Below are 27,287 nucleotides of genomic sequence, written 5' to 3' on the forward strand. Positions count from 1 at the left end.
TAAACACACTAAGAGATTCTCTGACGAGACAGCAGTATCTCAGCCCTGGGCAGAAGCAAGCCACACAGGTCACTATGAAGGTGTTTCTTGTAAGTAGCGAGCACCAGTTTCGTACTTTAAACAAGAAGATTACAATAATGTGCAGTGAGTCTATTTGCTACATTATTAATTATGATCATAAAATGAAAAGCAACTATTTAGATAGGGGTGATAACTCGTTAAGACGGAACTATTTACAGAGCTACCTGCAAGGTGAATGAAGTAAAAAAAAAGGAAAAGAAAACATCCCCGAGATAAGTTGTTACTGAACACATTTTTCAATAACTTTCAGCCATTTTCGTTCATTGATGAGTGTTTTATTTAGTCCTCGAAGAAAATAATTCATGTAGTCACAGTTACTTACAATATTACTCGCAAAAAAAACCTGTTCCTCCAGTTCGCTTTAAAATGACTGAACCAATTAAGGCTTTCAACAGCTGCTGATAGTGGGCGCAAGTGTTATTACCCGACGTTAGAGTTTGTCGACCGAGTGACCTTTCTTTTTATAAATTGTCTTCGTCGCTACTGCTCCCGAAGTTATTATGAAATGTGTGTAGAGATGTCCGTAAGTGCTTTTAGGCCTAAGCGTCGCCCAAATATACGAGGTTGTGCTGAAAAGTAATGACTCTGGTTTTGTTATGTAATAACCCTTAAGGGGGGAGGTTGATGAAAAGCACACACTATTTAAAAAATGCAGCAAATCCACAGTTTCGGAGATATGGCAATGGAATTTTGTACCACGCTTTACATGAAAGTAAACGTTTACATATGAAATCCTTTGATTATATATATTGAACTTTGTTCTTGAATGAAATTTGAAGTTTTATTTTCAAAAAATAAAGTATGTTCCTTTTTCTCAGAAAGTATTCAAGAGATATCTACAAAAATTTCTTGTTTCATCTCACTATATGTTGTAGTCTTCTCTCACGACGTTTTTTGAATAGGTCAAATAGTAGAATTTCCATAATTTTTAAATTATAATTCCACAAGTAAAATTTTAAATTCATGTAAAATTCCAAGCACTTTGCCCCATATCTCAGCTTGCAATCAGAATTTCAAAATTTTCTCTTGAGTCAACGTTTATTAGGTTTACAGAAATATGTGTACAAAATTTCATAATTCTAGAATTCATAGAATCTGAGGAAATGGTACATAAATTTTAAAAAACAAACATTTCAGGAAACGCAATTTAAAGTTCATTCTAACTTTTTTCCTTATGTCACCTCTTCAGAAGGCACCACATTTGTACTCTGGGTCGTCTTTCCCTTCAAGGCTTCTCTTCTGGTTTCCTGTTGTCTGTCTTCTTTCCTTTACCAGGTCTTCAACTGACTTTTCAGCTGCAAAGACGCGCTGTAAATTTATTTTTCTCAGTTTGTCTTGAGTAAAATTTCCTATCTTAAAGCCCATTCTTACTAATACCTTCATCCTCCCGACATTTCCATCATTAAATATAATAACTGCATCATAAGTAGCAATTATGACAACTGTAGCAGATGCAAATGTGTTTTTAGCGCATCGTTTTCATATGAGTGAATTTAGAGACTCATTTGGATTTTGGCTTTTGCCATGAACACGCTTTTTGAGAAGTACAGGATCGGCCAAAGATGATATATAAAACAAAAGAGTATGTATCACGGCCTTCTAGATGCATCCCGCACACGTTTGGTTGAAAGTAATACACAGAGTCGCTGTTCACTAAGCTGGTATTGCAGTGCTTGGCGTGGCAGGGAGTCCGCGTCACACTTTTTTAAGTACTTTTCAGGCACTTCGGATGCCATTTCAGCATTGAAACTTTGGGAACTTATTGTCCATGATTTGTACTAACAAATAAAAAATAAATCCAAAATTCAAATTTTTGGTCAATTTCATCAGCCTTCCTCTTAAAGTTTTTTAAATAAAATAAAAAAAGTTATTTCTATTCCACATCGTTAGTCTTTGTGTCTGCATACTTGCAGCGACTTGCCGCTACAGGACTCCGCACAGTCGCGTGTAACGTGGCAGCGTGTAACGTAACGACATGTGCGTGAGGAACAGCGTCCTGTAATCGAGTAGTGTCGCCCATGACAATGCACGACTGCACATGAGCGCTACGACATCTGCAACAATACGGCGCCGTGGGTTCACCGTCATCGATCATCCTCCATACAGTAGGACAGTTGATATTTTTAAAATATCACTATCCGATATATCGATATTTAAGGAAATATCGTTTTTGGGCACCGATACATCGAAAAATTACGTATATATCGACATATCGACGGGGAGATGGAAAAAAAATCGACGCACTGGCCTATTGGCTGCACGTTGTAAGCGTACAGCCAGTTTTAAAGCCGTATTTTTAAGTATTGATTTATTATTAGGTATTCTGTACATCAATAAGCTAGCAGCCTGCTTATCCCTCTTAGAGGAAGAATTGAAAGGAAAACGATGCAGGTTAACGCTTGGCGATAACCACCTTCCTAACAATGGTAACTTGGCAAAAAAAAAAAGGTGTCCTGTGGGTCCGTCGTTCGGTTTCGTCACATATCGTATTCGTGTGGAACACTTCATGTCGAACCCTGGTTTTTTCATTTCTCCAAACATCAGCGATGCAGCTATTACAGCGTCAAAATTCCGTAGTGAAGCTAAACGTTGCACTTTCTGTTAGTAGCGCCGAGCTCCGATTACGTCAGCGTTTTCCCTCACACGTCTCCGACCACCGCAAGTCCAATCTTGTCGTTTCGAGTTTTGTTCATGATTTTCGGCAACTGTTTTCGAAGAATGCCGATGTGAAGAAGTGGCGCACTACTTGCGTTAAAAATTGTTTTCAACACAACTGGTGGGCTGTTTCTTCACTTCGGAAATCTTATTTTGTTCATACCGCCCCACTCCCCTCTCAGTCCAATCGGACTGTTTCTTTGCGCCACCTACGATTGCTTCATACAGTCAAAGAGAAAGATGAAAGCTCAAAAAGTAGTAGGACTCCTTCACACAGTGAAAGCAAAATTACGTTCTACTACAATTACAAAGAATCGACTTCAAATATTTACCAAAAACTAGGTAAAAATACAATATAAAATAAAAAATTTGGCACCCGATATTGCCTTTTCGATATCGATACATCGGGAAAGAAAGTACCGCCGATGTTTATTGATTTTTCTTTTTTTTTGAAAAAATAATCGACATATAGATGTTTTGTCGACTGCCCTGCCATACATTGTCGACTTGGTCCCATACGATTTTTATCTGTTTCTAAAACTTAGAGAACGCCTTCGAGGACTTCAGTTTGATAATGATAAGGCTGTGCAGGCAGGGATGGTGATGTGGCTGCATCAACAAAGTCAAACCTTCTACAGTGACGGTCTCAACAAACTGGTCTCTCGTTGGAAGAAATGTGTTCGTCACCAGGGTGATTATATTGAAAAATAAGTATGTAGACATGATGAATAAAGATTTAGAATGGCAATAACGTTTATTTAATTTAAAATGTATGAAGAGTTTTCACATTATTTCTGGGGCATTAGGTTTTAGCTTGCCCTCGTATGATTGGATTCTGAATCTACCTGTATTTCTTATTTCTGACTCTATGAGATGGTGCATTGTTTAATTAAAATTTGGGAGGAGGAGGTAGCAAATGCTCTGCGACGTAGATTAAAGTTTTTCATGATTTCCCTACATTAATTGAAGCGAATGCTGTGATGGCTTCATTGGGTACGCTACGCCCGATTCTCTGAGCCGTTCTTGTTCACACCGAGGTTATGCTTCGTCTCGATCAACCTCGTCGTCGACTCGACAGTAATTTTCCTTTTCTTCTTACTCACTAATGTACCATAATACACAGTAAAGCAGAGCCACTGGTACTCTTGAAAATGTGATATCGTACTCAGCGGAAGACGTCGTGAAAGACAAAAACAAGCAGCATGTCATTTCAGTAATAACTGTGTCGTAGAAAACGAGATTCAGACAACAGATAAAACAAGGCTTACTCAAGTTACCAGAGTTTGCTACACATATCAAAAAGACAATGTTACTCAAAAAACACATGCAAATCTCTGTTCGTCAAAGTTTATCGACTGTCTTCTCGGATCTTGACACAACTGATCAAGTTTACTTACGTGTACCAGCTTCTCTTGTGAAAATGTCATAATCGTAGCAAGGAATGCCAATAGCCTTACCAAATATTCCTACTTGTACATTTTTACTGTTGCCTCTGCGCAGCTGGTGATCACTGTCCAAGGACTTAAAAAATGCATGTGATATGCTGTACAAGAAGAATAACAGAGAAATAAATGACATCTTAAACTCAAAAAATCCGACTCAATTTAACGGGAATATGCGATAGATAGTAAGGAGAGATTTTACTGTTGAGATAATCACCCCTGTTTACATGTTTCAGCGAGTCTCTGTTTTCGACGCTAAGAAATCCCATTAACTTCACATCAAGGTAATCTGTGTTCCTTGATGGAACTGTAGCGAACGCTGGTGTCCGAAAATGTAACGTATTACCTACTGTGATCCCACCGATTCCATCGCTGTCCATTTTCAGTAACTACAGTGAAGGAGAAACTGCTATATTTCAGGAGTAGGTATGGTATTTCGGATCTGCCATAAAGTAAAGGCTATATGGTTAGCCTCTTTTGTATAAAACATGATCTAATGTTTGATGAAAACTAGAAAAGAATTTACATCTGCTACTCAGAATACTGAATACTTTCGATATAAAATATTCTAGTTAATCAGCCAGTGGCCTAATTAAAGAATAGAAAACCCACCACCTTGCTCGCTCGGTTGGAAACTACAACAGAAGACTGAAAAATAAGCAATAACTGTTGGAATAGAGTCGTATAAGACAAAAAAAGACTTGGTTACGGTTACAATGTGAACTAACTGAAAACGAAAATTTGCAGCCAATGATAGTGTCATCGTATTAATCCAAAGAAAGAAGGGAAGTTGTGAATGTAAACTGTCCATCACGACAGTCTCTCTTTTGTCATCACGTAAACATGTATGATGTTGGTTGAGTTCTAGATGTAGGTAATGAGGCTCTCTGAAGTCAGATTTTAATGTTAGATATATTTGCAACAATTTTCTGTTTTTTGTTTGCATTAAATTCTTTTAAAAATGTTGTCAAGGGTAAAACCACTCCATCATAGTTGCTGGCCCTGGTGTTACAGGAAGAATTGCAAATATTTAGGAGGCGGTGGTACAGACTAATTCGCATAAAAGTTTCCACGTAACGTAGGTCCAATTTCTATTGGCAACAGAGATACTTAAGTTAAAGTGTAACCCAAAGAAATGCTTTTGAAAATGTTAAAGGCAAACGAGTAAGTTCAAAGTTTCATAAATTCCAACTCTGACTTCAGTGCATCACCAAATTCTCTTGATAACACCGCGTGTATCCCTTCGGAGGAGGTCTTGGCAACTTTTTATGAACCCCATGAGCCACATTGGGGGCAAGAAACTTGATCATTTCCGCCGATTCATCTTTTGAGGAAGTATGATTTAGATGATGTGTCACCTGGCGACTAGAATGTGCAGGGAGCCCGTCGTGATGGAAGAACATTTCCATCCCTTTAGCCAAAGGAACCTCTTCAAATAACGCTGGAACCTCGTTTCCATGGAGCCCTGTAAGACGATGGGGTAACACAAGAGACCCAATAAAATCAGTGTTTTTCATATTACATCACAAATACCATCACGAGTAAAAGTGGCTTAATCAGTAATCAGTATCAATGGGATTGCTCACTTATTGACAATTAGTCAGAGGCAAACTTATTATCTTCTACGTTCCTCTCCTTATTGAAAGTGTTAAACCATTGTAATTAATAGAAGCCATGCATAAGTAATATCCACCAAATAATTGCGTGTGGGAAACGAATATGTGTACAAATGCTGAGCTTGTTTGTTGAAGGACTACCTGAATAATGTCTTCTACTTCATCCACAATATGTTTATTTGGGCATCCAGATGAGAAATGACTTTTGCGCACCGCACCATTCTCAAGTAGTTTCGTGAAGACACGAGTAAATACCCTTGAAGCTATTACTCTAATTAGGAAATCATATATTCTCTATACGCAGAAATAGTGTTTCGATTACAAAACACGTACACAAAGACCATATCGGCATACTCAGCATTTTTAACCATGTACGACATGCTTAGATGATACAGTAGAACAACCCAACAAATATAATCACAATCATAGTTGGAAAAATCAATTACGTAAGCTCAAGCACAACCTAAAAAGAAAAGTGGCAATATAAATAAAGCCATAGGAACTGGAGAACCGACACGCAGCAAGTAATCTCCGTAACCAGTTGAGTATCTTAACCCAGGGACGGCCAAAACGTCTGCACGTGTGTAGTGCTCTCGCTCGCGCGCCGGGTTCTATCGCTTGCCGCAAACATCCCTCCCTATCACGCCACGACCTTTGAGTGGAGAGGAGACTGCGAACGCGCAAAGTTTGGATGGCAATGCGCTTACGCAAAGAACATTGAATGTGTTGCATGAGACGCTATTTCTTCTTTCATAACAAAGAAGACCACAAACAAACAAAAATTCAGCATTTATTTTAGTGTTGGTGTACTGAAGACATAATAAAATTTATATTTGCTACAAACAGTTAGCATACGGACAGATGCAGACAATTTCGCAAATTTTTTCTCACTCGGATCACCATGTAGTCGTTTCATGATCGGAAAAAAAGCCTTTCACGTATGTTGATCCAAACATTGTATTACGTTTGTAACGTCATTATGTAGACTGGGACTCCTGCCGAGGAAAATAACGCAGAACTCCTGGACATATTTTCGTGAAAGAATTATCCTTTCAAACGAGAATTTCATTCCAAATTGATCCGTTTCATCTGGACATTTAAAGGGGTGTTTTCAACTGAAAGGCAAAGGGTCTCGAAAACAGGTCAGAAACAGATATACGTTTGGCGGTGTTCTCAAAACATTTTAAACACTGTCTCTGTAATTCTTTCAACGCATAAATGTATTCTACAAAATGCGAGTTTCCTTAAACGCCAATGAGCTCAGGGAAATGGACTTCTTTTGTCAGAAGGTCCCTTCCAAAATCAAAATTCGATAATTTTTTTGAAATGCACCCCCCCCCTCCCCTCCCCTAGCAAGTTGTCAAAAATAACTTCTTTCTCACTTTGCAACGTCTAGATGTGAGCAGTGTGTGCAGTCAAGTCCACATAAAGTGAGAGGTCTGGGATCTATTACTGATCTTACAACTTTCATTCTCTCTTTCTCTTTTTTCCTTCAGGATCTCAACAATATCGGGTATTAAATCGGAAAATCGTTCGGACATACTCCTTGATTCAACCATTTCCTTTAAATACTTTGAGTACACGTTCCTTACATCAAAACATGAAAAAAAATCTAGTAAACATGGGCTCTAAAACGTATGCCTTAAGAGCTATGTGCACTTGCTCACCTTCGACACAATGAAACATCTCTTCCACAGCGAGCTCTTTGCTTTCCGTATTTTGGGAGGAGGTCATATGGATCAAAACAAGAAAAATGTCCAGTGAACAGAAACATATCTCTTCTATTGAACAAGTGCCCATAGCTAGTATGCACTTTAGAGCGCACATTTACAGGGCACTTTGACTTTTTTTTCTTGTTTTCGTCCATATTACCTCCTCTCAAAACATGGAAAGCAGCGTGCAGTAGGCCAGATGTGTTTCACGTTATCGAAGATGAACAAGCGCTCATAGCCCGTAAGGTCTGTGTTTTGGAGCCCATATTTACTAGAATTTTTTTGTTTTTATGTAAGGAACCTGTCCTCAAGGTCTGTAAAGGGTATTTAGTTACACCCCGTACAACGTCGGCATGATCTCCGTTCAATTCCATCAAAAACTGTTGCAACTTATGTAGTAAAGCGAGCGACTTCAGAAAGTTTACTATGCATACCACCAATTTCATCACGTTCCATGCCAACAAATTTATCAAAAGGTGCTTCTTGATATCCAGAACAATGAAAGCTGTACAAATCGTCTGTCGATTGTTCTAATTTTTTGCTATTTAGCATCAGTTAAATGTTTAAATTCTTTCTTCATGGTGCTGTCACGTTGTTCCATAGCAAATTTGCAGTATCCAGCGAAAATGCGACGGCATAATGGATATTGGAAATTCTCATATTTCACTTCCGTGATGCCCATTCATTTTTAAATCTCGGGGCGATAGATCGCCAAACTGCCTCTTTTTGTGCAAACAACCACTAGCCTTACAAACTTCGTTTACACAACTAATAAACAGCAAAAGATAAACAGCACTGACACGACGATTTTACGGAACTGAAGAAAGTCATGCCGACCGCAAAATGTCGCACCAAATGCCAGAAGAAACACTGTCGCATCGCACCGCACTGCTAGCTGAAATGTCTCGCTGTGCCGAGTAGTTCCAAGAAGGACCGAGCAAAGCCGAGACATGTAGACAGACCGAACCTCAGACCCAACGCATGCAGCACAGCACGCTCACATGAAGTTTTACACGCTTTGGTCAACTTCGCTGTAATCACTAAAATTTGGATACACGTGATATGGAACGTTTTATTCGATTTAGTCTCTACTACCAGCTCCTAAAATATTTGGTACTCCTCGTGAAACATCTTGCATATAACATCAAACACGAACGACATTTTCACCTCTGTCTGGGAAACAACAGCAATAGCCAGATGTTCTGCGGAATGTCTAATCTATTGCACCTTTGTTTCAGACCAAGATTCCACACATAGACAACGTCTTTCAAAATTATTGTGCTCCTTATGACATTTGAGAACACTGCCGTGACTTCAAAGTAGCTGCCTATGTCTTCAAACAATAATTTAAGTAAAGAGGGTCGGAGAGTGTAATTCTGGTGTGCGTACTGTTAGACCTTCGGTACACACACCATCAGATTGTTTGACTTGTCGCTCTAACGAAGTAGGCTAGTGTCAGCAATATGTCTCGTGGTCTTATCGTGGCGTGTTTATCTTCTGCCGTTAGGTCAGATGACAGAAGTGCCACTTGCACGCTTAGAGTAGCAGATTGACGGTGACCAACTTTAAACAGAACTTGATTAATTTTCATACACATTTATTAATATAATAACAATCATAAACCTTACTTAACTTGATTCTTGATGCTCTTTATAATTGACAATCTGAAGTTCCTTTGGTCTTGGTACGTTAATCTTATTCTCACATATCTCTGATACTTGACAAAGTGTCTATACATTTATCTTCATGGCTATGTAGAGGAATATGATAATCTTATTAGGCGCAGACTGAAACTTGCCTATAGACTGGTGCAGACTAATGCAGACTGTTACAGACTGGTGCAGACAAATGCAGACTGACTAATCAGAGGTATGTACACTCGTTATAATACGTCGCGCATTCAGGTATTACTGGGCGAGTGCGATCCGCGAGGAGAAAAGGTTCTACGATAGCAGCAATCTAATTGGGTGCGTTACATATTAATACGCGGATCGGCGGAAGCAGAATTTGGTCCGTCTCTAATGCAGCTCCATCTCGTAGTACGGAGACGGTCGAGCGCTGCACCCCCGCTGTTGTGCTTAGCAGGGCGCGCTCCAGTGGGAAAGTTGTGTATGCGCTGACTACCGGAACTATGTACACAACAGTAATGCTGTTCAACTTTTCCATCAATTGAAATCCACACATTTCAAACAGGTACATGACATTTAAGTTTTCTAATAACGTTACTATGAATACTAATTCATGCATAGAACCGGACTGCAATTTCATGGATTTTTCTTGAATAGTGATGAAATATCCCAGGTTTTAAAATTACAGCAGTACTGATAAACCATAGAGTCTACTTCCAGCAGACTAAATCAGCATAGGACCGGGATTCAGAAAACCTTGCCTTTCAGAAGTAATGCTATTATCAATTGAGCTATCCAAGCGCCACTTACCATTTACCCTAGTACATTGAATCTCGAACGATAAAAGAAGAAATACAACTTCTGTGAGTTGCGACATCGCGCCTTTAGGAGCCTGTAGGCTCGACAATGAGTTTTACGGTGGCTTGTTTTCGAGTGCGCAGCAGTCGTTAAAATGCAGTCTATGGATGTGGTTGGGCCCGCACACTGAGTCACAGGAAGTATTCGGAAGAAAGGAAGGTATTGTACTGAATTTTAAAGTCACGTATCGAAAGAATAGCTCGTAAATAGGGAACGTAGTCCGACATTGAAGCATTCGTGAAAGTTGAAGTTTTATTGAATTATGTAGGATGATTTTGTAGCCATAATTCAGTTACACCTTTCGATAAAGGTTACAATAACAGTGGCATCTTCATCTAATACGCTTAATGAATTTAACCTGACCAAACATCAGATAACAGACGAAACAATCCTTCATTGACAAGGAGAGGAGTAATTATCAGCGAAGTGAGCAATGAAGAGGATCCTCACAAGCTTCTGTTCTTTCAGTAACAGCCTGCTTTATTCCAAACACCACCGACACTCTCCTCTCCCAGCCCTCTTTCAACCCTCAAGATATACAGGATCACTCCTGGTTAAGTTTGGTACTGGCGGAATTGAAACAGCGAAGGCGATACGTGTGTTGTACTTGGTAATCTCAGCTGGTAAGATTATTGGCCTCAAATGTCAAAATTCTGGGTTCTAGACCCAGTCTGATACACAGTTTGCCGGAAAGTTTGAAGTCAATGTAAACTCCCCAGCTGAGAGATTCACTGCAACTTGTTATTTGTAAATCGTCAGGCCCAAAATGTACCTACATTTGTACAAAGGCTTCCAACACCCAGAGGCTGCAAAACGACTTATTCCTCTTTTGTTCATAGGCTGACAAAATCCCATAACCAGTTTCCTTAACTGGGGTCACTGTTATACACATATTGTGATTCCCCCTCTCCCTCCATTCTCCACTTTTTTATATAGTATGGAAATTTGGAAATAATTAAATCTTGTTCTGAAATTCTTATTAAAATTTACATAGTGAATTTGACCCACTTAAACCGTTAAGTCAAAGGACTATGACTAGGGTTAGTTGTTTCGTTGCTATGAACTTATTTAACGAATGAGTTACTTTAATTTGTTAATTGTAAAAATACTTGAATGTGCAGCCTTGACATTAGTTCATAACAACTTACAGAACCTAAATAGTTAATGTGCCAGTACCCATGAGTCAAAACTTTTATCAAGGTATTATCCTCAACAATAGCACTCAACTTTGTCAGAAAAACGAACAATTAACTTTTGCCACATTAATATGAATATTCATTACAGTAAACCTGGCCAAATGCACAAATAACATAAGACAATAACAAGTAATAGAGTGTTTAAGTGTCATGCATCAATTATCGGTTTATTAAACTACTGACTGGTCATTTCCGTATCTTTGAATATAGAACAAAATTAATCAACTACAACGGCAACGCATTAATAGTTGGTAAAAAAAGTACTGTATGTATTTAGTGTCTTATGTGTACACTAGCTCTATCGTAGCTAATGAATAGAGTAATATTCTTGGAAAAATAATTATTAGAAAAGATAGAGTAATTACACTGAATACTAGTATCACTTTTAAGAATGTTAAATGAATCAACTTAAAACTGGATGTTTCAAATAATTATACTTCACAACAAACACAGTACTTGTTCGCTGCAGCACTCTTTCATTCAGTCGTAAGAAGCTATCCTTCTATATGAACACATCTCACAACATTAGTTTTCCATAGAGATCAACCATTTGACCATCAGAGACATGATATAGTTAGATTTTGTTCACTGCACTGAAAAGATTAGATGTTTGGCTAGTATTACACTATCAAATTTCTTTGTCAAAGATTTGATCGAAGATGTGATCAAATATTCGTCAAATATATTTGACAAAGATCTTTGACGTGGCTCTAAAAAGGAGTATTACACTGTCATCGTGTTTCTCGTCAAAGATGGCTGACAACAACTTATTATTAGCCGCAGCAGTTGCATGTACCACAGTTGCAATGTGTGCACATGTGGAACAGAAACGGGGGAAAAAATGACGAGACGATAAAAGCATTCAACAAAACTTGTTACGTGAACTTATAGCGGAGGATGTCAAGCCATACATCAATTACTTAAGAATGGATAAGCATACATTTCTGTATGTGCTCAGTGAAGTGCATCCTCATATCACAAAGCACAATTCTCACTTAAGAACTGCTATATCTGCAGAAGACAGGTTCACTGTAACACTCAGATTCCTTGCTACAGGAGAGAGTTGGGTTAGGTTAGGTCAGGTCAGGTCTCCTATCTTCTTAATCTATTTTTGTATTCAGAGTGCCTCTTGTTGTAAAGCGCCTCATCAGCTTCATACATCTCTATTAATTTTTTAGTTGTCGGTACACACCAATTGTATTTACTGGCAATGTTTATTAAAAAGACAACAGATGACAGAACGCTGCAGCAATGCTAGCGCTCGACGTGGTAACATGTCACATTGCAGTGAACAGAAGACAAGCGAGTCCTTTGATCAGATCTACAACCAGGCCCTAGATTTGATCAAATATTTGACGACATTTGACAAAGTTCCCTATTACACCATCAAATTTCTTTGACAAAGATATTGGACAAATAAATTTGATAGTGTAATACTGGCCTTAGCGACAACACAATAACGTAATCAAGTCTCTCATTTACACACAGCAGTAGTTAATATGCCAATACCCATGAGTACACCAGTGATAGTACTACTGTAGTTTTATTCATCTGTAAATATCTTTAACAAGGATGTGGGAGATGTCTTGGTATTACATTTTAAAAACAACAAAAATAAAGTAATTCACATTTACATTTTTATAGGTCTAGTATGACAGAGACAGGACATTTATTACGAAACCTCTACGACAGTTTGTGAGAGAGAACTATGATGAATGATTACAGACTTTTAGTTCGTTTTACTGTTAATCACAGTTGCACTGTAGGCACTTCTAAAACTTACAACGAAGGTCCACACGTAGCAAATTAACACCAGCCTCCATTGGCGGTATCATAATTACTTCTCTGAACACTTGGATTGGAAGTCTTGAGATGTGTTTTCGTTTAACTGCATATCCTTCAGCCAAAATACAATAATACCTAACTCAGAGGGCGTGTATTTAGCCATCAAAGGAATCTCCGACTCCTTCATCCATCTTAGTATGTCTTAGAAAAACTTCTCTGGAATACAAGAAATCTTTCCATCTTTTTTGACATATTACCACTTATTCGAGCCAATACAGAGACTTGCCACATTTTGAGAAAACATACTTACTCTATACGCCAAATCGGAGTGTCTTTTTCAGCTCTAAACATCCTAATACTAAATAATAATCACTCGGGCCAAAAATGTTTCTTTTAGCCCAGTGAAACCACATCTTTCCAAAGTCTTTATTGTTCGTGAAGGTGCCTACCAACAATGTCTTCTTATCACTTAACCCAATCTAAATTGTTGCAAAGTTCTCTCTCTCAGTGAACGTTTTTACGAGTGTTTCCTCGTCGGTGACAATTTTTACAGGCATACTCATTATGAAGTTAATAAATTTAGTATACAGAAGTTTATATGTATTAATACATAAGATTGACTTGAAGGTGTCACACTGTTGAATCGATATGGTTTATAACTAGCAGACCATCTGGCAATGACCGTGAGTCAGCCACATTGGTTGCGCTACTTAGATCATAGATGGCTCATGTGTATAGCTTTTGTCATTGGCTCATCTGACATTCAGGCCAACATTCACCCATAGACGCACAAATGACTCATTGCCATAGAGGACATGGGCGTTTCTCAGTCTTACGTATTCGAAATGATTCCTCGATACGTTACTCTGAGCAATGGTACATGGTGGCCGGGTCATGTCCTGTTGATGGAAACATTTTCGTAGACAGTATTTGGTCAGCAAGGAAGAAGATGTGGTACGTACAGTTTCTAATAGCCAGTATCTACACCAACATCCTGAGTTGAATTCTAAATCTCTTTACAGTATCTTATGAGGTGAGAGACTATGGGCACTCTTGATAATGATGATAGGGACTTTAAGCTCGACAGTACCGTAAGTGTTATTCGAGAGAAGTAGGTGTTGAGCCACCAACGGGTTTCATTTTCTACCATCTCACATCATCATCATCATCGCGTACATTATACACACCCTCATTACCATCACCTGCACGAGACCTACTTTCATCTACGTCTACATCATACTGGTGTGTGGCGGAGGATACTTTCGGTACAAGTATCTGATTCCTTCAACCCTGTTTCACTCGCGAATAGCGAGTGGGAAGATTGGTCGTCGGTAAGCCTCTGCATTGGCTCTAATTTCTAGAATTTTCTCCTCGTGGTCAATATGCAAGATGTATGTGGGGGGGGGGGGAGAGAGAAATTTGTTGTCCAACACCTCCTGAAAAGTGCTATCCCGAAATTTCAATAGTAAATCTCTCAGTGGTGCACAACGCCTCTCTTGTAACGTCTGCCATTGGAGGTTGTTTGGCATCTCCGTAACGCTCTCTCGCCAGCTAAACGATCCCGTGACGAAACGCGTCGTTCTTCGTTGGATCTTCTCTGCCACCTCTAACAGTCCGACCTGATAGGGATCCCAGATAGATGAACAATATTCAAGAATCGGGCGAACAAGTGCCTTATAAGCCACTTCTTTCTTGGTCGAGTTACATTTCCTTAAGATTCTTCCGCTGAATCTGAGTCTGGTGTCTGCTTTTCCCACTATCTGTTATATGTGGTCATTCCACTTAAGGTCGCTCTGGATAGTTACGCCCAGATATTTTATGGCAGATGCTGTCTCTAGCTGTTTGTCATAAATAGTGCAGTTGTACGTTAGTGGATTTCTTTTCTTTTATCTACGCAATACGTTAATTTATTTACATTCAGGATCGACTGGCATAGCCTGCACCGTTCATCACTTCTCTGCACGTCGTTCTGCAAATTCTTACCATCTTCTGGCGTTGCTACTTCGCTATAGACAACTCCATCATCTGCGAATAGCCTTTAAGAGCGTCCGTCGCTTTCCACTAGATCATTCATAAATATTTTAAAAAGCAACGGTACTATCACACTTCCCTGTGGCACTCTGGATATTACCTTTACATCTGTCGATTTAGTTCCGTTAAGAGCGACGGGTTGAGTTCTGTCTGCAAGAAAGTATTGAATTCAATCGCATGTCTACTTCGATACTCTGTAAGCTCGTATATTTTTTTTTTCATTAAACGGCAATGCGGAACGGTGTCAAATGCCGCACATAAATCAAGGAACACGGCATCAGCCACGTTGTCTACCGCGCTGTGGATCTCAAGGAAGAACAGAGCGAGCTGAATTTCACAGGATTTCAGCTTGCGGAATCCACGATGATTTCGACTCTTGGTATTCAAGCTACTCGAGAGGTTTCAATTACAGACGGGCTGTAGCCGGCCGTGAGCCAAATGTTTTCATTCATTCATTCATCCATTCATTTGGAATCCTGTGATCAGGCGGCTAGAGATCTGCTTTATGTCAGCAGCTGTTGCTGGTCGTCGGTGTGGCCATCGCCGAGGATGTAGCGTCAGTGGAGAAACCAGTGGTGGTAGCAGCCAAACCAGTGGAGAAAGTGGTGGACGTCGGCAGCAGGACAGCCGCAGTCGAGATCGGAGGAAGAAGCGCCGTCCCAGTGACCACCGTCTACCCGTGAGTACCAGTCCGCTTAGCATGTGCTGTCCATCCAACACCAAAGACGCTGGTCCCAGAGCCAGAGTCCAGCAAATCGACGAAAAAGAACATTGCAAGAATCGACATAGTTCCCTCAATTTTGCTGAACTGTTAGTGGATGCGATATGGAGCTTACGAATTTTCTCTCCATAAAATCTCACCTCTCCTATAACATTTTTTGTATACTATGATTTTCAACAGTGAGTTGGTGCCAGGTAGAATAAGGGGAAAAAAATATCTAATTAATGTGTCTCCAGAAGTCAACGGCTCCCGCACTCGAACCCATTTTATTCATTCTGTGCACAAGCAAGAAGGGAAAGCAGAAAGGTGGAAGGAGTATATAGAGGGTCTATACAAGGGAGATGTACTTCAGGGCAATATTATGGAAATGGAAGAGGATGTAGATAAAGATAAAATAGGAGATATGATACTGTGTGAAGAGTTTGACAGAGCACTGAAAGATCTAAGTCGAAACAAGGCCCCGGGAGTAGACAACATTCCTTTAGAACTACTGACAGCCTTGGGAGAGCCAGTCCTGACAAAGCTCTACCATCTGGCGAGAAAGATGTATGGGGCAGGCGAAATACCCTCATTCAAGAAGAATATAATAATTCCAATCCCAAAGAAAGCAAATGTTTACAGATGCGAAATTACCGAACTAAAAGTTTAATAAGCCACAGCTGCAGAATACTTACGCCAATTCTGTACATACGAATGGAAAAACTGGTAGAAGCCAACCTCGTGGAAGATCAGTTTGGATTCCGTAGAAATGTTGGAACACATGAGGCAATACTGACCTTACGGGTTATCTAGAAGCTAGGTTAAGAAAAGGCAAAGCTACATTTCTAGCATCTGCAGACTTAGAGAAAGCTTTTGACGATGTTGACTGGAATACTCTCTTTCAAATTCTGAAGGTGGCAGGGGTAAAATACATTGAGTGAAAGGCTATTTGCCGGCCGAAGTGGCCGTGCGGTTCTTGGCGCTACAATCTGGAACAGAGCGACCGCTACGGTCGCAGGTTCGAATAGTGCCTCGGGCATGGATGTGTGTGATGTCCTTAGGTTAGTTAGGTTTAATTAGTTCTAAGTTCTAGGCGACTGATGACCTCAGAGGTTAAGTCGCATAGTGCTCAGAGCCATTTGCCATTTCTTTTTTGAAAGGCCATTTACAATTTTTACAGAAACCAGTTGGCAGTTATAACAGTCAAGAGGCATGAAAACGAAGCGGTGGTTGAGAAGGGAGTGAGGCAAGGTTGTAGCGTCTCCCCAATGTTATTCAATCTGTGTATTGAGCGAGCACTAAAGTAAACAAAAGAAAAATTCGGAGGAGGTATTAAAATCCATGGAGAAGAAATAAAAACTTTGAGGTTCGCCGATGACATTGTAATTCTGTCAGAGACGGCAACGGACTTGGAAGAACAGTTGATCGGAATGGACAGTGTCTTGAAAGGAGGATATAAGATGAACATCAACAAAAGCAAAACGAGGATAATTGAATGTAGTCCAGTTGACTCGGGCGATGCAGAGGTAATTAGATTAGGAAAAGAGATGCTTAAAGTAGTAAAGGAGTTTTGCTATTTGGGGAGCAAAATAACTGATGATGGTCGAAGTAGAGAGGATATAAAATGTAGACTGGCAATGGCAAGGAGAGCGTTTCTGAAGAAGAGAAATTTTTAACATCGAGTATAGATTTAAATGTCAGGAAGTCGTTTCTGAAAGTGTTTGTATGATGTGTAGTCATGTATGGAAGTGAAACATGGATAATAAATAGTTATGACAAGAAGAGAATAGAAGCTTTCGAAATGTGGTGCTACAGAAGAATGCTGAAGATTAGGTGGGTAGATCACATAACTAATGAGGAGGTATTGAATAGAATTGGGGAGAAGAGGAGTTTGTGGAACAACTTGACTAGAAGAAGGGATCGGTTGGTAGGACATGTTCTTAGGCATCAAGGGATCAACAGTTTAGTGCTGGAGGGCAGCGTGGAGGGTAAAAATCGGAGAGGGAGACCAAGAGATGAATACACTGAGCAGATTCAGAAGGATGTAGGCTGGGAGATGAAGCTGCTTGCACAGGATAGAGTAGCATGGAGAGCTGCATCAAACCAGTCTCTGGACTGAAGACCACAACAACAGTAACATGCACAAATCTGCACAACAAATACCTCTGGACGAGCTGTACCTCCTGCAACCTGTACGGCATGGGCTCCAAACTTTTCTTTGACAGTTTCCCCTGAGTACCCCATCTCTCCTCCCTCACTATCACAAAAATTAGCGCATCACTAAACTTTGTATTCAGAAAGAATTTCCTTGAATACTTTTGTTTCTAGGATGAAGAAAAATAAATTCTACTTAGCTTTGGAGACAGTTGGTACTGTTTATTTCTAACAAACTTTCCATTGTTTGCTTTTTTCATCTCAGTCAGTGCGCATAATAAATCATGCTCCATGTCCGTTCGGTTCCTTGTTCTTATTTTTACTGCTGTCATAGCCAAGCCAGAGACCGGCAACGTTGGACTACCGTCTGCACTACGTATCTCCTCAATTGTGATTGACTGACTTTCCTTTTTTTATTGTACTTGTGTAATGCTGTGCTTCCTTTTTGCCTCTGTGGTTATTTCTTCTGTTTAATTTGCTGAAGCACTTGGTTGCCAGTTAATGCAATAAATGATGATGATGACGGTGACCATAGTCAAAAATGTACTTTCCTAATTTTAAATCTTGAATTGCACATTTCTTTTCCATGTGTTATGTTCGGGTAGTGAGCCTACCTGTTCATGCTAGTGTGTGTGTGTGTGTATGTGTGTGTGTGTCTGTGTGTTCGTGTGCTACAATGAATGATAAAATAATTCCAATGTACTACGAATGCTACTTGCAGCTCCTGACTAGAAAACAAAGGTAACTATAAATTGTGGGAGTAGACATTTGTTACAAAATACCTTTTCCCTGCACCACTCATTTCGCTAGCGACACTTTCTTCGACCATCTCCTGAAGCCCCATTTAAAATCAACTAAGTTAAAATGTATTCACAATACTTACTGTTTGTAAATCACTTGGTTGCTGGACTCCTTCTTTCTGAACTGGCGGAAATTGGAAGAACTGTCTGCCAATGCTTTGTGCCTGACCAGTGCTACCCGTAATAATAATAACAGCTACAATAATAATACTGTGGAGAGCACTACAGTAGGCATTATGTAGCTACTGACATGTCGTGTTGTCACTTAGTTTATTTATCTGTTGCGAAATGAGTATTGAAGCAGTTTCTCTTGCTTTGCAAGAACTATCTATGATTTGGAGAAGACATTTTCATGAGATATTTATCATTTGTTCCATACAGGGTGACAATTATTGAACTGAAATAAAATCGACAGCACTTCTGTACGGTCTGCGTTAGGATATTCAAACTGCATGGTTGGTGGGGCGGGAGGGGGGGGGGGGGGTGGGCATAATGAGAAGTAGCGTGCGCTGTATGTTTTGGTTTAGCGATGAAAGCCACTTTCATTTGGATGGGTTTTCATCAATAAGCAAAACTGGCGCATTTGGGGGACTGAGAATCCGCATTTGGCATTTAACAAGTCTCTTCACCCTCAATAGGCGACTTTTTGGTATCCAATGTCCAGTCACAGGACAATCGTTGCGATATTCCTTGATGACACGGTGACTGTCGAACGATACCTGAAAGTTTTGGAAGACGATTTCATCCCCGTTATCCAGAGTGACCCTGATTTCGACAAGATGCGATTCATGTAAGACGGAACTCGACCGCTTCAAAGCAGGAGAATGATGTCCTGGAAGAGCACTTTGGGAACCACATTCTGGCTCTGGGCTACCCAGAGGCCACAGACATGGGCGGCGATTGGCCGCCAGCAATAATTCCAAAACCATTGCTGTGCTGAAAGCAGCCATTCAGGAGGTTATCGACAGCATCGATGTTCCGACACTTCAGCGGGCCATGCAGACTTTCGCTTTTCGTCTGGGCCACATCATCGCCAATGAGGGCAGGCGTATCGAACATGTCATAACCTAATGTTAGGCTTGTTTTGTTATGGATGGAAGGAAGAGACAGTGTCAAACCCAGTGCCAGCACATGGAGTACACTTCTCGAAGGGCACCAATGGGACCGCTGAGGTTAACGTCCGTACCCGACCGACGGATCATCATGAACAGTGTCACATATCCTCACTTCATGGGACTTTGCGGCGAGCTCTGGAATTTAATCCAGGACAATGGCGTAGAGACGTTACGCCAACACCTCTCCTCCCCTTGCCAGCCAAACACTGGTAGTGAAAACTTCATCCACCACCAGGATTCGAACTTGCTTATTTCCGTGTCGAGTGCTACCGCACAAGCGTGTGTTATCGACATCGTCAACGAATTCGGGTTCCTCCTACTTACGTCTCGTCAAACGTCCACTATCAGAAAATCATAGAAATTATAGCTCATATGGTGGTTACCGAACTAGCAGATTAATAAGCCACGGCTGCAAAATACTAAAGCGAATTCTTTACAGACGAATGGAAAAACTGGTAGAACCCGACCTCGGGGAAGATCAGTTTGAATTCCGTAGAAATATTGGAACACTTGAGGCAATATTGACCCTACGACTTATCTTAGAAGATAGATTAAGGAAAGGCAAACCTACGTGTCTAGCGTTTGTAGACTTAGAGAAAGCTTTCGACAATGTTGACTGGAATACTCTCTTTCAAATTCTGAAGGTGGCAGGGGTAAAATACAGGGAGCGAAAGGCTATTTACAATTTGTACAGAAACCAGTCGAGAGGCATGAAAGGGTTAAGAAGGGAGTCAGACAGGGTTGTTGCCTCTCCCCGATGTTATTCAATCTGTATATTGAGCAATCAGTAAAGGAAACAAAAGAAATATTTGGAGTAGGTATTAAAATCCATGGGGAAGAAATAAAAACTTTAAGGTTCGCCGATGACATTGTAATTCTGTAAGAGACATTAAAGGACTTGGAAGAGCAGTTGAACGGAATGGACAGTGTCTTGAAAGAGGAATATAAGGCGAACATCAACAAAAGCAAAACGAGGATAATGGAATGTAGTCGAATTAAGTCGGGTGATGCTGAGGGAATTAGATTAGGAAAAGAGACACTTAAAGTAGTAAAGGAGTTTAGCTATTTGGGGAGGGCAAGGAAAGCGTTTCTGAAGAAGAGAAGTTTGTGAACATCGAGAATAGATTTAAGTGTCAGTAAGTCGTTTCTGAAAGTATTTGTATGGAGTGTAGCGATGTGTGGATGTGAAACGTGGACGATAAATAATTTAGGCGAGAAGATAATATAAGCTTTCGAAATGTGGTGCTACAGAAGAATGCTGAAGATTAGATGACTAGATCACATAACTAATGAGGAGGTATTGAACAGGATTGGGGAGAAGAGGAGTTTGTGGCACAATTTGCCTAGAAGAAGGGATCGGTTGGTAGGACATGTTCTCAGGCATCAAGGGATTACCAATTTAGTATTGGAGGGCAGTGTGGAGGGTAAAAATCGTAGAGGGAGGCCAAGAGATGAATGCACTTAGCAGATTCAGAAGGACGTATGTTGCAGTAGATACTGGGAGATGCAGAAGCTTGTACAGGATAGAGTAGCATGAAAGCTGCATCCAACCAGTCTCAGGACTGAAGACCACAACAACAACAACAACATGGAGGCTTAGCGAAACTCGATAGTCCACGTGCCATTCGTAACTGGAATAATGTAGGGGGAAGATAGTGACACCAGATGTACACGCCGCCACACACTGTTAGGCTGCTCGATGAGTATAGATGTAAACATACAGGGGTGGACAAAAATTTGGAAACATCGCTTGAAATGCTTGCTTGAACGTAAACGCAGGTGCTTGTCAAACCTGCAGGTTGCGCTGATGTATTTGACCATGAACGGCATTTGTGCAGTGTCCTCAATGAGTTGGAAGTGTCAGTAATCGTCAGAACAGTGTTCTGTGTATTTGTGAGTCCATTATAATTGATTTAGAACGTGGATAAAATTGTTGGTGCTCTTACGGTAGGTGCTTCCGCAACCAAGGTAGACGAATAAATTTGGCTTTTCAAAAAGTACCGTTTCGGCGATTTATACAGCATACATGGAAAGCGGAAAATCACCAACCACTAAGTCGCAATGTGGACAAAAATGTGTTGACTATCCATGAAAGATAGTCATTGAGGACGACTGCGACGAAAAATAAGAGGACGATATTTGCAATCTCACTACAATATTGAATGTCACACCCGCGGACAGTGTCAGCATCAAAACAGCACGGATGGAATCCCATAAGCATTGAGCACTGGAATTCCAAAACCACTCATCAGTGAAAAGTGGTAGCGGAGTCATTAAACCTGGACTACAGAACAATGGGAGAATGTAATTTTGTTGGACGAATGTAATTTTGTTGTTTCCAACTTCTGGCCGAGTTTACGTCCCAAGAGTGAAACATGACGTGCGATCAGGGTTGATTTGGGCAGCCAAATTGTGCAATTCCATGGGATTCACGATATACTCTTCTAGGACACATTGCTGCCAAGGATTATGCAACCATTTTGACTGATAGGGCCCATCCCAAGGCACAGTGTTTCTTCTCCAACAGTGATGCTGTCTTGTGAGCGGGTGGGTGCTATTCTGTCATTCTGCGCAACGGATTAATCTGAGATGTACCCTTTCCCTGTGGCTCCTGCAAGATGCGATTTCCACCGCCAAACTACTACAGAAGTCAGACAGACTTTGCTAACGTTCTACAGAGAAATGCCTGGAAAACTTTCAGCAATAAATATCTGCTGCAGTCGTCCTGCCCGAGGCAGGATTCGAACCTGCGACCGTAGCAGTCGCACGGTTCCAGACTGCGCGCCTAGAACCGCGAGACCACCGCGGCCGGCTCAAAAATTCACAAAATTTCTTACGTAACTAGTGGGATATTTGGGTACTGGTGTAGTGCTAGTTAGTGTAAGAAAAACATGAAAGTAACGAAAATTATTATTTATTTTTGCAAAAATTCTGAGAAATAACAATGGTACTTTTGGTTATGAACTGAACACGTTATTTCCTGGTTCTTTTCGGAATGTGAAGTTACCTCTTAAGGATAGGATTCGCTAATGAAATTTCTATACAAAGTTTAAGATTGTTATTCACTTGGCAGAATGCCTGAGAGCCGTGTCTACTCAACTTGAATAATTATCCGTTAGAATCTTGCTAGGTACAGTCGAGGCCGTGGCGTGCGAAATGCTGTGTAGTGAACTGTTGTGGAGGAAATATGGGGCTCGCAATAGCTGTAGCGCACAATACCGTAAGCTGCGATGACTGCTGTCTGCGCCGCTCGCTGCTGACAAATAAGATAAATCTCGTTCTATCTGGATTGACCTTCGCCAATCAAACTCTCCCTACGCCTTGATGAAGTCAAGAACTCCTATTTGCCCCTAGTCTAACTATTGGCGTGGTACACCGGTCAGATAACCAGTCCACCGCGATGCCACTCAAAAATTCGCTTGCAGGCGTTTAATCATAAGTCTGCCCATTCACACCGCACAATAAGTGTGGCGGTCAACACAGTGAATAACGCTTAATCGCAAGGACTCAATATAGAGTCGCACTCCGATTTGCTCTTGACAGAGGTGCTCTCTCAGTGAAGAACTGAGGAGAGACTTGTTCCTCGTTCTTTGAGCACACGTACGAGCGCGCACGCTCTCGTTACGTGTTCTCGCTCCAAGAGCGACAACGGAACGGCCACTCTCCACGCCAGACGTGAAGGGGTATATCTTTCAGTTTCCTCCATTACTCCTTCAGCTCAAGGCGTCAGGAATATCGTCTGCCAATCAGCATTGCTCTTCTAAAACGGGAGAATGACGTTTTGTTTAAGGTGACCAATCCGGAAATCTGTAGCATCGGCGTTTGGCGTTTGCTGCCTCCTGTGAAAATATCTTAATATGCATGCTATATTTGTAAAGAATGCGTAGGTTGGGCGCTCCCACACAATGTAGAGGAATTCACTTTTAAGCCGAACGTGGGGTTCTTCCTTTCACTTGCGCAAACGCTGTCCGCTCCACAGGCGGTCACCGGGCGACGTAGGTAGGTTGAGACCGGCCTCCTGGCGTGCGGTTGCTCTCCTGAACCAAAAGTTTTTGTAACCGTCGTGTCTTGAATGCGGGTGTGTATGTCAGCCCCGAGTATTTCAACCATGGTGTGCACTTGCGATTTATTAGTTATTTGCATATCGTTTACATGAATTCATACAACATTGAATTTATCTTAGCGAGTTTGGATCCGAATGAAGCGTCTTGATGTGCGGAATATGATTGTAGGGTGGAATATGTAAGCAATGAAGGTCAGGAGACCACGACGCCTTACAGTGTTCCAAGACGTAGAGCCCCCTGTTCATACACATCGCATCGTCTACAGCTGGTTTTGCGAACACAAGGATCAATCGTTGCATCTCCTCTAATCAACACAGTCATCAGATCTCAACTATACTGAGTTTTTGTGATGTACTTCAGAGAGGAGGGTGCATGACCGCTGTCCACCTCCATCAATGTTACCTGAACTTGTCACTGTTGTGCAGGAAAAATGGCATGAAATTCCCTTGAAAACCATACACGATTTGTATCTATTCATTCCGAGAGGACTGGAAGCTGTTTTGAATTCCAACGGTTTCCAAGCACCGTGTTAGACATGGTGATAGGTTGTGCTTTTGACGTTTCCATATTTTTGGCCACCCCTGTGGCTGTAGATGTATTGGTGCTTCAGCGTATGCAACTGGACTACTACCAACACATTACATTACCTTCAGTGCAGTGTACAGGAGTACACATGCAGTAACCAGGAATTTAGTTTGATGAGTTCTTAATCTATCTGTCAGATTGCGATGGTGTATGTGACGAACACTGACACGAGGTTCACATAATTTTTATTTTTACGAGAGACTTTCAATAATTAATGCATACCCTTTTTTCTGAAAGCTTGTTGGTTTCATTCAGAATTCCATTATACCATATTATTTCGCACGCTTTTGCCAACAAAATCCTATTTTTCAACACGATGTCCGTTCAATTCGACTGTCTTACACGATCCACTTGGAGTGCGTGCATGCCTGTTTTGGGCCACTCTACTGATCGATGCCGGAGCCAACGCCTTGCTGCATCAATAACCTCCCCATCATCCACATACTGCATCCCGAAAAGTGCGCCCTTCATTGGGCCAAACAGATGGAAGGTACGAGATCTGGGCTATAGGGTGGATGAGGGATACCAGTCCAATGAAGTTTTGTGAGCTCCTCTCAGATGTGCAGACTCGTGTGACGCCTTGCGTTATCATGGGGAGGGCAAAGTTTGTATTTGTTCCTTCAGTTTCCTGAGGGTAGTAAAATAAACATCTGAGTTGATCATTGCAGCATGAGGGAGGACATTAAACAGGATAACCCTTCAGAGTCCCAGAACGTGACCATGACTTTACTGGCTGAGGGTGAAGAACTGAACTCTTTTCTCAGAGGAGCGCTGGTTCACTGCCACTGCATGGATTGCCGTTTTGTTTCCAGTTCGAAGTGATGAGCCCGTGTTTCATCACCTGTGACAATGTTCGACAGAAAATTGTCACTATCAGCCTTGTAGCGTGCAATTAAACCTGCACAGATCGTCCTTCATAGCCTTTTATGGTCTTCTCTTATGTGGGAAAGAACCCAGTGGGCACACACCTTTTGAGTACTCCAAGTTGTAGGCGAGTGTGCTAGAGCTTGTGCATGAGGTGTGTCTGCATGCAGGAGTCACAGCTGTCTGCAGCTGGCCAGCACGCAGAACATCGGACAGGTCTGTGCAACCTTCTTGCAATGACGCCAGACCCCTCGCCCAACGACTCACCATGCTTTTGTTTATTGTCAGGTCTCCGTAGACACTCACCAAGCGCCTATGAAAGTCTACAGTGCTCTCATTTTCCAGCAAAAGCAAATGAAGCTCTCTGCTTTGTACCCATATCCCTTACAGAAACCATCTGGAGGCTACGTATAACGCTGCCACCTGTCTGAACTTCATGAAACCGTAGGGGCTGCAGCTGGAATATACCACGATGACCTACAACAAATTCTGCTTTTCTTTCAACGGAAATTGGCTGAGAAAAAAAATTGTTCTATTACTAATTGAAAATGCCTGCTATTATTGATGTTAACTACAGCTAAGGTCGAAATTGCAATAGTGAACATTGTAACAATTATGAAGTCATCCCACAACAAATGCGATTTTCTGACATAAGACTTATTTGACGCCACTGGAAGCACTCTTGAACCACTTATGGTCGGCAGGTACACGACCGTGCCCTACTACTGGCCCTACTACCCGTACGTGACGGTGGCGGCGTCGCCACAGGTGGGGCGCTCGGACGTGAAGAGCGTGGTGCCCTACTACACGGTCCCGTACGCCTACACGTACCCCTACTACACGTATCCCGTGGTGGCGGCGGCACCGGCGGCTGCAGCAACACCTGTCGGAGCCTCCGTGTACTACGGCAGCTGGCTGAAGTGAGGCCCTGCGTCCACCATCGCGGACCTTCTCCAACTGGTGGCTCAACTGTACTTCTGCAACACCTGGCGCTGTGGATCTCGAAATAAATGTGTCTGTATGGCGGTAACACCATCGGCTGAATAGCTGCATCTCTCAATAGCAATAGTCGCATAATTACAGAACATTCCCAAATTGGAGAACTCTGATATATTGTAAATGTCTAATAAAGTTCGCTGGTTTTTGATTTAATATTGTAGTTTCTTTGAGAGTGTTAAGTCTTTAAGTTAAATTCCTACGTTTGAAATGAAACTATCTTTCAGTCACTAAGCACTGATTGTGTTTTTTTGTTTAATTGCGTTTTTATAACACAATCACATGACCATTTCACATTGCTGGAACTGGTTTTGTCCAGTCAATGGTTGTCTTTAGAATGTCATAGATGAAAAGTGGGAGCAGAGAATTATCGTAGAATATTAAAACTCTGCCCAGTAACTTCCTACATATTGATGTAAAAGAATAAAATCATACCTAAAGGCAGATGGTGCAAGTGTTTTCTGTTGCTTTGGCAACAAATATCAAAGATAATAGTTGACTATTACATAAGACATTCCTCTGGAACAGAAACTTATTTCTGAATCTTATTCCAATGCTAAATATTAAAAGGAGTAAACATTTACATCTATTTACGAATATTTCTGAGATCTATAAAAGCTATTAGTGAAAGTAAGAAGAACTTGACTAATTATTCTAGCTTCAGTTAAAATCTGCCATGTATTTCATTCAGCAGAAAGACTGAAAATACAAATTTCTGTTTTTTTTAAGTAGTTTAACTTTTGTACTTGCATAAGTTACAAGTTACTTCACCTTTCGTCAGAAAAAAGGGATAGAAATAAAAATATATCATCTAATTTTATACTGACATACTAATCATAAGACATAGTTCAACCGAGTATGTTGTATGTTACATGTAAAGGAAACTGGCAAAGACTAGAGGAGTCATAAGCTTGCAGAAGTAGAGGGGAAATGTACGAAATTATTTGTCATGTAAAATTGAGATTCCAGCAGGAACAGTGGGTGTTAATACCAGAACATCATAGC

At 41.0% G+C, this 27,287-nt stretch overlaps 1 protein-coding gene across 2 annotated transcripts; it reads left to right on the forward strand.

Annotated features, from left to right (window-relative positions):
• LOC126272051 (uncharacterized) lies at positions 1-26,438 on the forward strand. Of its 2 annotated transcripts, none has more exons than XM_049974567.1 (3): positions 1-89; positions 15,520-15,683; positions 25,991-26,438. In XM_049974567.1, exons 1-3 carry the CDS (start codon positions 75-77, stop codon positions 26,208-26,210), a joined length of 399 nt encoding a protein of 132 aa, XP_049830524.1. In that variant the 5' UTR covers positions 1-74; the 3' UTR covers positions 26,211-26,438. The 2 variants fall into 2 exon arrangements, with proteins under 2 accessions (XP_049830524.1, XP_049830523.1); XM_049974566.1 differs by having other exon boundaries at positions 14-89; positions 15,517-15,683.
• The last annotated feature ends 849 nt before the right edge of the window (positions 26,439-27,287 follow it).

This window comes from Schistocerca gregaria, chromosome 5 (assembly GCF_023897955.1).
Source record: "Schistocerca gregaria isolate iqSchGreg1 chromosome 5, iqSchGreg1.2, whole genome shotgun sequence".
Lineage (NCBI taxonomy): Eukaryota > Metazoa > Arthropoda > Insecta > Orthoptera > Acrididae > Schistocerca > Schistocerca gregaria.

What these genes read in the sequence shown, in the direction of transcription:
- LOC126272051 (XM_049974566.1), top strand. An exon ending in CCAGTGACCACCGTCTACCC is followed by an intron (nt 15,684 to 25,990) that starts GTGAGTACCAGT and finishes TATGGTCGGCAG; the next exon opens with GTACACGACCGTGCCCTACT.